The 14,454-nt window shown below is 43.1% G+C and overlaps 1 protein-coding gene across 7 annotated transcripts in view; it reads right to left on the bottom strand.

Moving 5' to 3' along the window:
* Window positions 1-7,594: 7,594 nt before the first annotated feature.
* The window catches only part of LOC141065421 (uncharacterized), a 212,419-nt gene continuing 205,559 nt past the window's right edge, over window positions 7,595-14,454 (bottom strand). For all 7 annotated transcript variants that reach the window (XM_073557905.1, XM_073557908.1, XM_073557911.1 and 4 more), the window contains 2 exons: window positions 10,903-11,026; window positions 7,595-10,377 (listed from right to left, as the gene is read on the bottom strand). In XM_073557905.1, coding sequence (XP_073414006.1) covers window positions 8,636-10,377; window positions 10,903-11,026 — 1,866 coding nt within the window. In that variant the 3' untranslated portion in view covers window positions 7,595-8,635. The remainder of the gene's footprint in view (window positions 10,378-10,902; window positions 11,027-14,454) is intronic.

Below are 14,454 nucleotides of genomic sequence, written 5' to 3'. Positions count from 1 at the left end.
GGTAAGAGTACTTTTCTTCTGCAACAGAAGTCTAAACTGCTTCTCAAGAGGTGCACAGTCCAATTGTGGTTGTTTTGGAAATTTTCAGTCTAAAAAAAGCAACCAACAGGACAACTCTCCTACCCGCTAGGAAAAGAAACCTTCCTTTAGGCCCAACCCCCTTCTGACGTCCACAAACCCATCAGCGCTGGTCTACTACGCCTGGATCTAGCAGACTCCCTTTGGCATGACAGAGCGTTCCCACCTTGGATGTCTCTCAGGGTTGGCTGCCGTCTCCTTGACTATTCAAGGCTGGTATTATGATATCTGGTCTTAGACACCAGAAGCAGGCCCCGGGGGGCCGAGCCATAGACCCATCAGTCCTGCCCGCATGTACCAACAGCTTATTACAGTTGTACAATCCATAAGAAATGCATTACATGAAACAAGCAAAAGTTTTCAATGCAAAAAAATGCACTTTTATAAAATTAGGTTTCTATACACTCACTGGCCACTTTATTAGGTACACCATGCTAGTAACGGGTTGGACCCCCTTTTGCCTTCAGAACTGCCTCAATTCTTCGTGGCAGAGATTCAACAAGGTGCTGGAAGCATTCCTCAGAGATTTTGGACCATATTGACATGATGGCATCACACAGTTGGCGCAGATTTGTCGGCTGCACATCCCTGATGCGAATCTCCCGTTCCACCACATCCCAAAGATGCTCTATTGGATTGAGATCTGGTGACTGAGGAGGCCATTTGAGTACAGTGAACTCATTGTCATGTTCAAGAAACCAATCTGAGATGATTCGAGCTTTATGACATGGCGCATTATCCTGCTGAAAGTAGCCATCAGATGCCTGTTCTTAGCTGAGAGGAGTGGTACCCAGTGTGGTCTTCTGCTGCTGTAGCCCATCTGCCTCAAAGTTCGACGCACTGTGCGTTCAGAGATGCTCTTCTGCCTACCTTGGTTGTAACGGGTGGCAATTTGAGTCACTGTTGCCTTTCTATCAGCTCGAACCAGTCTGCCCATTCTCCTCTGACCTCTGGCATCAACAAGGCATTTCCGGCCACAGAACTGCCGCTCACTGGATTTTTTTTCTTTTTCGGACCATTCTCTGTAAACCCTAGAGATGGTTGTGCGTGAAAATCCCAGTAGATCAGCAGTTTCTGAAATACTCAGACCAGCCCTTCTGGCACCAACAATCATGCCACGTTCAAAGGCACTCAAATCACCTTTCTTCCCCATACTGATGCTCGGTTTGAACTGCAGGAGATTGTCTTGACCATGTCTACATGCCTAAATGCACTGAGTTGCCGCCATGTGATTGGCTGATTAGAAATTAAGTCTTAACACACAGTTGGACAGGTGTACCTAATAAAGTGGCCAGTGAGTGTATATACTACATGCATGCTACATACATACTACATGCATGCTACATACATAGTACATATATACTACATGCATGCTACATACATCCTACATACATACTACATGCTACATACTACATGCTACATATATACTACATACATACTACATGCATGCTACATACATACTACATGCTACATACATACCACATATATACTACATGCATGCTACATACATACTACATGCTACATATATACTACATACATACTACATGCATGCTACATACATACTACATGCTACATACATACTACATGCATACTACATGCTACATACATACCACATATATACTACATGCATGCTACATACATACTACATACATACATACTACATGCATGCTACATGCATGCCACATATATACTACATACATACCACATGCATGCTACATACAATACATTCATACAATACATACATAGACATACAGTACATATAACATAGAGTAACATACTTACCAATACTTGTCACATTGTTCCCCGAAGCCATTGTCTTTTACGGAATAAATATTAACATAAACCACAAAAATACTCACCCATGATCCAAAGCAGTCCACGAGTGTGTCCCACGACGATCTTGGGTAGAGAACTGCAGCATCAGCTGATGCGACCGCTCTCTACGGGCTGCAGGAATCCAATGACGGAAGGTAGGTATCCTTCCGCACTGTATTCCTCCGCCACTTAAAAAAAAAAAAGTCCCTAGTCTCACTTTATGCCATTGCTGCGTGGGAATTTCCCACACAGCTTTTACCATTTTGATGGAATTTGGGCTCATCCTTCATCGTTTTTAAGAAATCTCAAGATGGAAGAGGCCAGGAGCCATTTGGTGAGCTGCATTTCTTGCTACATGTTCACAGACTTACCAGTGGAAAAGCCAAACTTCACATGCCACAAATGCAAGCTTGTGTCCCTGTTGGAGGAAAAGTTGCAAAATCTCGAAGAGAGGTTAGCTACGTTGAAGATCATTAAGGAAGGTGAAGAGTTCTTGGACAGAGCAGAATTATCTCTTCATGTTACAGAAAGAGAAGAAATTCGAAATGCACCTGAAGAAACAGAGGAATGGAGACATGTGACCCAGAGAAGCAGGAGGATCAGGAGGCAGTCAGCACCCATACTGCTCAGAAACCAGTACCAGGCTCTCACGCAGGAAAACAATGAAGAAATACATCAGGATAAGACTTTGCCAACAAACAGCAACCTTGTACGCCTTCAGAGTCCTCCTGGATGGAGAAAGAAAAATGTTGTGAAGAAGAAACGGAGAGTGGTGGTCATGGGGGATTCCCTGTTGAGAGGAACAGAGGCCGCTATCTGCAGACCGGATATAACTTCAAGAGAAATGTGTTGTCTTCCAGGTGCAAAAATTAAAGATGTGTCTGACAGGATATCAGGACTCTTCAGACCTACAGATGACTACCCATTCCTGCTACTACATGTGGGGACAAATGACACTGCAAGAAACGACCTGGAAACCATCTGCAGAGACTTTGAAGACTTAGGCAAGAAAGTGAAAGAACTGGGAGCGCAGGTGGTCTTCTCTTCCATCCTCCCAGTGGATGGCCATGGAACAAGGAGGTGGAATAAGATTCTGCAGGTGAACAACTGGCTACGTCGATGGTGCCGTCAGCAACGATTTGGATTTCTGGATCACGGAGTGAACTACTTATACGATGGACTACTTGCTAGAGATGGGGTGCACCTTACGAAGACTGGAAAGCATGTATTTGGAAGTCGCCTTGCTACACTTGTAAGGAGAGCTTTAAACTAGAACAACATGGGAAGGGAAGCAAAAGACCAGAAAAAGCCATACACCTGACAAATGCTATTGAGAACTCTGCTATTAGAAGTGGAAAGGAAGAACAAAGACGAAAGAATCTAATTAATAAAAATATTGGAGAAAGAGAAACCAATCACAAACTAAAATGTTTCTATACTAATGCACAAAGCATGGGCAACAAACAAGGAGAATTGGAACTACTAACACAGGAAAAGAAATATGATGTCATTGGAATCACTGAAACTTGGTGGGACAATACACATGATTGGAATACAAGACTAGAAGGATACAACTTATTTGCAAGAAACAGACTTGATAAACGAGGAGGGGGTGTCGCATTGTATGTTAGAAACGCGTATATCTGCACAGAGATTGAAGCTTCAGAGACTGGGAGTTCTGTGGAAACTGTTTGGGTAAGAATACAAGGACAGAACAATGGAAAGGACACCATTGTAGGCATTTACTACAGGCCGCCTGTGCAAGCTGAAGATATGGATGAACTCTTTATGCATCAAATGGCCAAGTTCTCCAAAAAATATGACATAGTTGTCATGGGAGATTTCAACTATCCAGACATTTGTTGGGAATCTCTCTCAGGCAAAACTAACAGGTCAAGGAAATTCTTATCCTCTCTTGCTGACAACTTTATCTTCCAAAAGGTAAGGGAGAAAACAAGGGGAACTGCTACCTTGGATCTAATCCTTATAAACAGGGAGGAAATGGTTGAGGAGGTAAAAGTGGCTGGGACCCTAGGAGGTAGCGACCATGCTATTTTAGAATTTTGGATAACTAGAGGCGGAAGACCTGTGAAGACTCAGACGTCAAGGTTAGATTTCAGAAAGGCAGATTTTAAGGGATTCAGAAAGAGAATTGGAGGGATCCAATGGCTGGATATCCTTAAAGACAAAAATGTCCAGGAAGGATGGGAAATCTTGAAAAATGAAATTCTCAAAGCACAGTTGTTAACAATTCCGAAAAGAGGGAAGAATAGGAAGCAGTTAAGGAAACCAGGATGGATGAACACAGAACTTAAGCACATGCTAAAAAGGAAGAAAAAAATGTTTATAAAATGGAAAGAGGGAGGCATATCTAAAGAAGAATATAATGCTGTCTGCAGAACCTGCAGGGCACAAATCAGATTAGCTAAAGCTGAAAATGAATTGAGGCTTGCAAGAGATGTCAAAAGCAATAATAAAGGATTTTGGGGATATGTCAAAAGTAAAAGAAAAGTCAAAGATGCTATAGGATTTTTACAGGATGAAAATGATGAAATGGTAAGACAGGATGTTGAGAAGGCTGAACTTTTAAATTCCTATTTTGCATCTGTTTTCTCTCAGAAAGGAAATGTAACATCAACTGTTATTCACTGTCCTATTAAGGGAATAGAAGAATCCAGGATATCTATAAACAGAAAGATAGTGAGGAAACACTTAGCTAGCCTAAATGAATTCAAGTCTCCAGGTCCAGATGAATTACACCCCAGAGTACTGAAGGAGATAGCAGAAGAAATTTTTGAACCCCTCTCTATAATCTTTGAAAATTCTTGGAGAACAGGAGAAGTGCCAGAAGACTGGAGAAGAGCAAATGTTGTTCCTATCTTCAAAAAGGGGAAGAAGGTGGACCCAGGTAACTATAGGCCGGTGAGTCTGACTTCTATACCAGGAAAGATCTTTGAACAAATTATTAAACAACATGTATGTCAATACCTGGATAAGAATGAAGTGATTAAACAGAGTCAGCATGGGTTTGTAACTAATAAGTCATGTCAGACTAACTTAATTTCCTTCTATGACGGTATCACTGATTGGGTGGATCAAGGAAATGCTGTAGATATAGTATATCTTGACTTCAGCAAAGCATTTGACAAAGTCTCTCATACAATCCTTATTAAAAAAATGATTAAGTATGGAATGGACAAGGCAACTGTTAGGTGGATTCATAACTGGCTTAGTGATCGGACCCAAAGAGTGGTCGTAAATGGCTGCACATCCAGTTGGAAGAATGTCTCAAGTGGGGTACCACAGGGCTCTGTCCTGGGCCCTGTATTGTTCAACATCTTTATCAACGATTTAGATGAAGGAATTGAGGGTAAACTGATTAAATTTGCTGATGACACAAAGCTAGGAGGGATAGCTAATACTAGAGAAGAGAGAGAGAGGATTCAAAAAGATTTAAATAAACTGGAGAAGTGGGCAGCAACTAACAGAATGGTTTTTAACAGGGAGAAATGCAAAGTACTACATCTGGGCAATAAAAATGGAAAAAGCATATATAGAATGGGAGGAATAGGGCTAAGTGACAGCACATGTGAAAAAGACTTGGGTATACTAATAGATCACAGACTGAATATGAGTCAACAGTGTGATGCAGCAGCAAAAAAGGCAAATGCAATTCTAGGATGTATTAACAGAAGCATACAGTCTAGATCACGTGAAGTCATTATTTCCCTCTACTCCTCTTTGGTCAGACCTCATCTGGAATATTGTGTCCAGTTTTGGGCACCACATTTTAAAAAAGACATCAACAAACTGGAGCAAGTTCAGAAAAGAGCGACCAGAATGGTGACCGGTCTGCAAACCCTGTCTTATGAAGAAAGGTTGCAGGATTTGGGAATGTTTAGTTTGCAAAAGAGAAGACTGAGAGGAGACTTAATAGCTGTCTACAAATATCTAAAGGGCTGTCACATTGTAGAAGGATCAACTTTATTCTCATTTGCACAAGGAAAGACTAGAAGCAATGGGATGAAACTGAATGGGAGGAGACACAGATTAGATATTAGAAAAAACTTTTTGACAGTTAGAGTGATCAATGAGTGGAACAGGCTGCCACGAGAAGTGGTGAGTTCTCCTTCAATGGAAGTCTTCAAACAGAGGCTGGACAGACATCTGACTGGGATGATTTAGCGAATCCTGCTTTGAGCAGGGGGTTGGACCAGATGGCCCAGGAGGTCCCTTCCAACTCTACAATTCTATGATTCTATGTATGTAGCATATATGTAGTATGTATGTAGCATGCATGTAGTATATATGTAGTATGTATGTAGCATGCATGTAGTATATATGTAGTATGTATGTAGCATGCATGTAGTATATATGTAGTATGTATGTAGCATGCATGTAGTATATATGTAGTATGTATGTAGCATGCATGTAGTATATATGTAGTATGTATGTAGCATGCATGTAGTATATATGTAGTATGTATGTAGCATGCATGTAGTATATATGTAGTATGTATGTAGCATGCATGTAGTATATATGTAGTATGTATGTAGCATGCATGTAGTATATATGTAGTATGTATGTAGCATGCATGTAGCATATATGTAGTATGTATGTAGCATGCATGTAGCATATATGTAGTATGTATGTAGCATGTAGTATGTATGTAGCATGTATGTAGTATGTATGTATGTAGTATTTTTTTATTTTTTTTTACATTTAACACATTAGCCGGATGATGGGACTACTACTGTCCCATCATTGGCTAATGTGTCAATCACTGTCATGGTAGCAGGCATCGCCCGATGGGACTTGTAGTCCCATCGGACGATGCCTGCACAGACTCCCGGACATCAGCACAGCCCCCCGGCAGGCCGGCACAGCCCCCCGGCAGGCCGGCACAGCCCCCCGGCAGGCCGGCACAGCCCCCCGGCAGGCCGGCACAGACCCCCACAGGGTGCACAGACCACCGGCAGGCCGGCACAGCCCCCCGGCAGGCCGGTACAGACCACCGGCAGGCCGGCACAGCCCCCCGGCAGGCCGGTACAGACCCCGGGCAGTCCACACAGCCCCCCGGCAGAGACCCCCGGAAGGCCCGAAATGACGGCGCATCATGATGCGCACACACCGCGCATCATGATGACGTCATTTCGGCTGTCAATTAACTTTGAACTTCCGATTCCGGAATCCGATATGACAAAAGTATCGGAAGTCAGTATCGGAATTCCGATACCGCTAATATCGGCCGATACCCGATACTTGCGGTATCGGAATGCTCAACAGTAGTCACCATCTTTTCAGTTAGGGATTAAAAGGTATCAACCACTGAAGACTCTCAATTCTAAATATTTTTCTATCTACTGGTTTCACGGTACAAAGCTATACATCTTTCCTCTGCCCACAATACATACACACGTCTGGAACAGACATCGGACAGGAATATGGGCCGCTACAATCATTATGACTCACACCCTTGGCTCGTGTCGAGAATCTGCCATGTGCACCAACTCTTCATGGTGCACAGGAACAGCACATGTATCTATAGAGCGCTCGTCTGAACGAGTCCTGGGGAAACTAATCACGGAGCCGTCAGGAGGACGGACACTCGGCTCACTCTAACCCCTGCACTATGGCAAACACCGTAAACATACCAGTAGACCCACTAGTCAAAGGCTAAAGAAAAATGAAACAAAAGACCAAAGGAACAAATCAAAGCTTTATTGTAAATCCCATAACGCTGCAGCGGGCGGATGTAAGACTTCCTGTGCAAGATGGGAAAGAAGGAAACAAAATCTCCCACAGACATAATTTGCACTTATTGATGCATATCTGGTCAATATCTTGAATTAGCATTTGGAAACCAACAGAAGAAATGAGACTTCAGTATAAGAACGTCTTTCATGTTTCCGATCTTCTCCCGGCTTTGGCGGCTTACAAATCATAATGCAGGATACTAAATATATTGCAAATTTCTTTCTTTTTTGCCCAATCCCATCACTTTTATCCTTAAATACAATTTGTATGAAGATCAAAACTGACACAACATATACATGTACAATCATCATGTTTCTGTTCTACTTAAGGCCACAATTATTGCCCTCAAAGGATCCAGGTCACAGATGATCTCAACTAAATGTAATGTAGGTTTCGGCAAATCCAGTGCATGCCAGAAAAAAGATAAAAGTTGTCCACTACTATTACAGCCTCTTCTCAATCTGAATGTTTGCCCTCGTTTAATTAAAAATAATACTAATACTCACCTCCTGTGCCGGTGCCATGTCAGCGGTGACATCACTCGCGCTCTCGGAGCTGTCGTGAGGCTGTTACGTCACATGAGCCCTGCGCTCAATCAGCGCCGGCGTCACTGTCCTCGCCTTCAGATATATAAGTAATTAACAGGAAGTCAGTGCTGGCCGCTCCCTGTCTATTAATTACTTATGTGCCTGACTGCTGGGAACAGTGAAGCCGATGCTGATTGAGCGCAGGGCTCATGTGAAGTAAGAACCTCACGTGAGCCCCAGGAGATTGAGTGGAGACAGTGCTGAAATGGCACCGGCACAGGAGGTAAGTGTTGATAAATTGACTGGGGAAAACATTCAGATTGAGAAGAGATTGTCATAGTAGTGGACAACTTCCTTAAAGTTTACAAACAACATTTTTACATTTTGAAAAAAAAAAGTGATATATTCTTTGTAAAACTGTGAGAAAAAGTTGTAGATATTTAGAACAATGTTTCATATTAAACAGCTCCCCCCCATGTGTGACTTCTCTGATGACTATGAAGTTTGTCTTTGCTAATAAAGCTTTTTCCACATTCGGAGCATGAGTACGGCTTCTCTACTGTGTAACTTCTCTGCTGTTTCACCTGAAATGATTCCTTTAAAGTAACATTTTCCACACTCTGAACATGAATTTTCTTATGTCGGAGAAGACTTGATTCATATATAAAAGAGATCCCACATTCGCTACATGTAACTGGATTCTCTCCAGTGTGATCTCTTTGATGAGAACTTAGGAGGGCCTCAGTACTAAAACATTTTCCACAATCTAAGCACGAATACGGCTTTTCTTCTGTGTGAACACTCTTATGCTTATTAAGAGTTGATTTATATAGAAAACATTTCCCACATTCTGAGTATGAATACGGCTTCTCTCCTGAATGAATTAACCTATGTGTAACAATATTTGATTTGGGTTTATAATATTTCCCACATTCTGAGCATGAAAAAGGCTTCTCTCCCGTGTGAATTCTCTTATGTCTAATAAGATTATTTTTATCTGTGAAGGACGTCCCACATTCTGAACATGAAAAAGGCTTCTCTCCCGTGTGAATTCTCTCATGGTTAATAAGACTTGATTTATATTTAAAAGTTTTCTGACATAGTGAACACGAATACGGCTTCTCTCCTGTGTGAATTCTCTCATGTGCAACAACATGTGATTTAGCTCTAAAAGATTTTCCACATTCTGAGCATGAATACGGCTTTTCTTCTGTGTGCGTTTTCACATGTCTCATAAGATTTGATTTACGCAGAAAAGATTTTCCACATTCTGAACAAGTATAAGCATTTCCTGTGTGAATTCTCTCATGTGCAGTAAGACCTGGTTTATATTTAAAAACTTTATGACATATTGAACATGAATATGGCATCACTCCTGTGTGAATTCTCTGATGTGTAACAAGATTTGATTTTACAGTAAAACATTTCCCACATTCTGAACATGAATACGGCTTCACTCCTGTGTGAATTTGCTCATGTGTAACAAGATCTGATTTATCTATAAAACATTTTCCACATTGTGAACAAGAAAAAGGCTTCTCTCCTGTGTGAATTTTCTTATGTCTAATAAGAAGAACTTTGACTGAAAAACATTTTCCACAATCTGAACATGAATACGGCTTCTCTCCTGTATGTATTCTCTGATGTCTAGTAAGAAGATATTTGTCTGAAAAGCATTTCTTACATTCTGAACATGAGTATGGCTTCTCTCCTGTATGTATTCTCTGATGTCTAGTAAGATGAGATTTGTCTGAAAAGCATTTCTCACATTCTGAACATGAATACGGCTTCTCTCCTGTATGTATTCTCTGATGTATAGTAAGAAGATTTATGTGCGAGAATAATTTCTTACATTCGGAACATGAGTACGGCTTCTCTCCTGTATGTATTCTCTGATGTCTAGTAAGATGAGATTTGTCTGAAAAGCATTTCTCACATTCTAAACATGAATACGGCTTCTCTCCTGTATGTATTCTCTGATGTATAGTAAGAAGATATATGTGCGAGAATAATTTCTTACATTCGGAACATGAATACGGCTTCTCTCTTGTGTGATTTCTCTTATGTTTAACAAGATGTTTTCGATGTACATCAAGAGTAATGAGGCTTTCTCCTGAGGACTGACACATGATATCTTCATCTTTGACATTATATTCTAGCGATAACATCACATTTTCTCCAGGATGATCACTTGTATTTTCTGTTAGAAATAAAAATAAATGTCATTTTTTTAAATCACAAATTTAAATGTAAAGGCCCATCCATGTCCCACCTCTGATCCAGGATGGGGAATCTAGAAGAAATATTTTGGCATCCAAAGCATATCCCCCAATCACCAAGGGAACAGAAGGTGCACAATATGGGATCCTCCTATGGTTCTTGCTTCCCCAGTAACTGAGCAATGCTCATCAATCATCAGGGGTAGCACAAAGGAGACCCCTGGACCTCCAGACCACGTCCCGGAGCAAACCTGCTCCTCTTCCATAATTCTGAAGGCAAAGATTTCTGCTGCCATCTTAGGACTGAGGCAGTCATCCTTGTAATGTAAGGATAATGTACAAACTACACATCAGAGCACATTCACACAAAGAACAAAATAATAAATATACTAACTGGAAATTACAGACACGAGTATGTACAGCCTGGGACAGTAGTGAGGCTGTATTATATCTGCCAGTCCGACCACAGAAACGGCCACAAAGGAATGACCGAGGTCTCCTCTTACCTGGTGACACAAGAGGCCGGTGCTCCTCCACCACAACGTCCTTATACTGATCCCAGTGTCCTTCTACATAATCCCACTCCTCCATGGAGAAATAGAGAGCGACGTCCTGACACCGGAGAGGAACCTGACAACCAAGGAGACCGACATTACCCAGAATCCTCCAGTGTATACTGCATAGTCTCCCAGCAGTCTCCTCTCATCACCCAGAATCCTCCAGTGTATACTGTATAATCTCCCAGCAGTCTCCTATCATCACCCAGAATCCTCCAGTGTATACTGTATTATCTCCCAGCAGTCTCATCACCCAGAATCCCCCAGTGTACACTGTATAATCTGCCAGCAGCCTCCTCTCCTCACCCAGAATCCTCCAGTGTATTCTGTATAATCTCCCAGCAGTCTCCTCTCTTCACCCAGAATCCTCCAGTGTATTCTGTATAATCTCCCAGCAGTCTCCTCTCATCACCCAGAATCCTCCAGTGTACACTGTATAATCTCCCAGCAGTCTCCTCTCATCACCCAGAATCCTCCAGTGTATTCTGTATAATCTCCCAGCAATCTCCTCTCATCACCCAGAATCCTCCAGTGTACACTGTATAATCTCCCAGCAGTCTCCTCTCATCACCCAGAATCCTCCAGTGTATACTGTATAATCTCCCAGCAGTCTCCTCTCTTCACCCAGAATCCTCCAGTGTATACTGTATAATCTCCCAGCAGTCTCCTCTCATCACCCAGAATCCTCCAGTGTACACTATATAATCTCCCAGCAGTCTCCTCTCATCACCCAGAATCCTCCAGTGTATAGTGTATAATCTCCCAGCAGTCTCCTCTCTTCACCCAGAATCCTCCAGTGTATACTGTATAATCTCCCAGCAATCTCCTCTCATCACCCAGAATCCTCCAGTGTACACTGTATAATCTCCCAGCAGTCTCCTCTCATCACCCAGAATCCTCCAGTGTATACTGTATAATCTCCCAGCAGTCTCCTCTCTTCACCCAGAATCCTCCAGTGTACACTGTATAATCTCCCAGCAATCTCCTCTCATCACCCAGAATCCTCCAGTGTACACTGTATAATCTCCCAGCAGCCTCCTCTCCTCACCCAGAATCCTCCATTGTATACTGTATAATCTCCCAGCAGCCTCCTCTCTTCACCCAGAATCCTCCAATGTATACTGTATAATCTCCCAGCAGTCGCCTCTCTTCACCCAGAATCCTCCAGTGTATACTGTATAATCTCCCAGCAGTCTCCTCTCCTCACCCAGAATCCTCCAGTGTATACTGTATAATCTCCCAGCAGTCTCCTCTCATCACCCAGAATCCTTCAGTGTACACTGTGTAATCTCCCAGCAGGCTCCTCTCATCACCCGGAATCCTTCAGTGTACACTGTGTAATCTCCCAGCAGTCTCCTCCCATCACCCAGAATCCTCCAGTGTATACTGTATAATCTCCCAGCAGTCTCCTCCCATCACCCAGAATCCCCCAGTGTATACTGTATAATCTCCCAGCAGGCTCCTCTCATCACCCAGAATCCTTCAGTGTACACTGTGTAATCTACCAGCAATCTCCTCCCATCACCCAGAATCCTCCAGTGTATACTGTATAATCTCCCAGCAGTTTCCTCCCATCACCCAGAATCCCCCAGTGTATACTGTATAATCTACCAGCAGTCTCCTCCCATCATCCAGAATCCCCCAGTGTATACTGTATAATCTCCCAGCAGTTTCCTCCCATCACCCAGAATCCTCCAGTGTATACTGTATAATCTCCCAGCAGTCTCCTCATCACCCAGAATCCTCCAGTGTACACTGTGTAATCTACCAGCAATCTCCTCCCATCACCCAGAATCCTCCAGTGTATACTGTATAATCTCCCAGCAGTTTCCTCCCATCACCCAGAATCCTCCAGTGTATACTGTATAATCTCCCAGCAGTCTCCTCATCACCCAGAATCCTCCAGTGTACACTGTGTAATCTACCAGCAATCTCCTCCCATCACCCAGAATCCTCCAGTGTATACTGTATAATCTCCCAGCAGTTTCCTCCCATCACCCAGAATCCCCCAGTGTACACTGTATAATCTCCCAGCAGTCTCCTCCCATCACCCAGAATCCTCCAGTGTATACTGTATAATCTCCCAGAAGTCTCCTCTCTGCACCCAGAATCCTCCAGTGTATACTGTATAATCTCCCAGCAGTCTCCTCCCATCACCCAGAATCCTCCAGTGTATACTGTATAATCTCCCAGAAGTCTCCTCTCTGCACCCAGAATCCTCCAGTGTATACTGTATAATCTCCCAGCAGTCTCTTCTCATCACCCAGAATCCTCCAGTGTATACTGTATAATCTCCCAGCAGTCTCCTCCCATCATCCAGAATCCTCCAGTGTACACTGTATAAGCTCCCAGCAGTCTCCTCCCATCACCCAGAATCCCCCAGTGTACACTGTATAATCTCCCAGCAGTCTCCTCCCATCATCCAGAATCCTCCAGTGTATACTGTATAATCTCCCAGCAGTCTCCTCTCATCACCCAGAATCCTCCAGTGTATACTGTATAATCTCCCAGCAGTCTCCTCTCATCCCCCAGAATCCCCCAGTGTATACTGTATAATCTCCCAGCAGTCTCCTCTCATCACCCAGAATCCTCCAGTGTATAATGTATAATCTCCCAGCAGTCTCCTCTCATCACCCAGAATCCCCCAGTGTATACTGTATAATCTCCCAGCAGTCTCCTCCCATCACCCAGAATCCTTCAGTGTATACTGTATAATCTCTCCCAGCAGTCTCCTCTCATAACCCAGAATCCTCCAGTGTATAATGTATAATCTCCCAGAAGTCTCCTCTCATCCCCCAGAATCCTCCAGTGTATACTGTATAATCTCCCAGCAGTCTCCTCTCATCACCCAGAATCCTCCAGTGTATAATGTATAATCTCCCAGCAGTCTCCTCTCCTCACCCAGGATCCTCCAGTGTACACTGTATAATCTCCCAGCAGGCTCCTCTCATCACCCAGAATCCTTCAGTGTATACTGTATAATCTCCCAGCAGGCTCCTCTCATCACCCAGAATCCTTCAGTGTACACTGTGTAATCTCCCAGCAATCTCCTCCCATCACCCAGAATCCTCCAGTGTATACTGTATAATCTCCCAGCAGTTTCCTCCCATCACCCAGAATCCTCCAGTGTATACTGTATAATCTCCCAGCAGTCTCCTCTCCTCACCCAGAATCCTCCAGTGTACACTGTATAATCTCCCAGCAGTCTCCTCTCATCACCCAGAATCCTCCAGTGTATACTGTATAATCTCCCAGCAGTCTCCTCCCATCATCCAGAATCCTCCAGTGTATACTGTATAATCTCCCAGCAGTCTCCTCTCATCACCCAGAATCCTCCAGTGTATACTGTATAATCTCCCAGCAGTCTCCTCCCATCACCCAGAATCCTCCAGTGTATACTGTATAATCTCCCAGCAGGCTCCTCTCATCACCCAGAATCCTCCAGTGTATACTGTATAATCTCCCAGCAATCTCCTCTCATCACCCAGAATCCTCCAGTGT

This window comes from Dendrobates tinctorius, unplaced genomic scaffold (genome assembly GCF_039654945.1).
Source record: "Dendrobates tinctorius isolate UK_male_01 unplaced genomic scaffold, ASM3965494v1 ptg000251l, whole genome shotgun sequence".
Lineage (NCBI taxonomy): Eukaryota > Metazoa > Chordata > Amphibia > Anura > Dendrobatidae > Dendrobates > Dendrobates tinctorius.
This window is presented reverse-complemented; position numbering and strand designations above follow the sequence as displayed.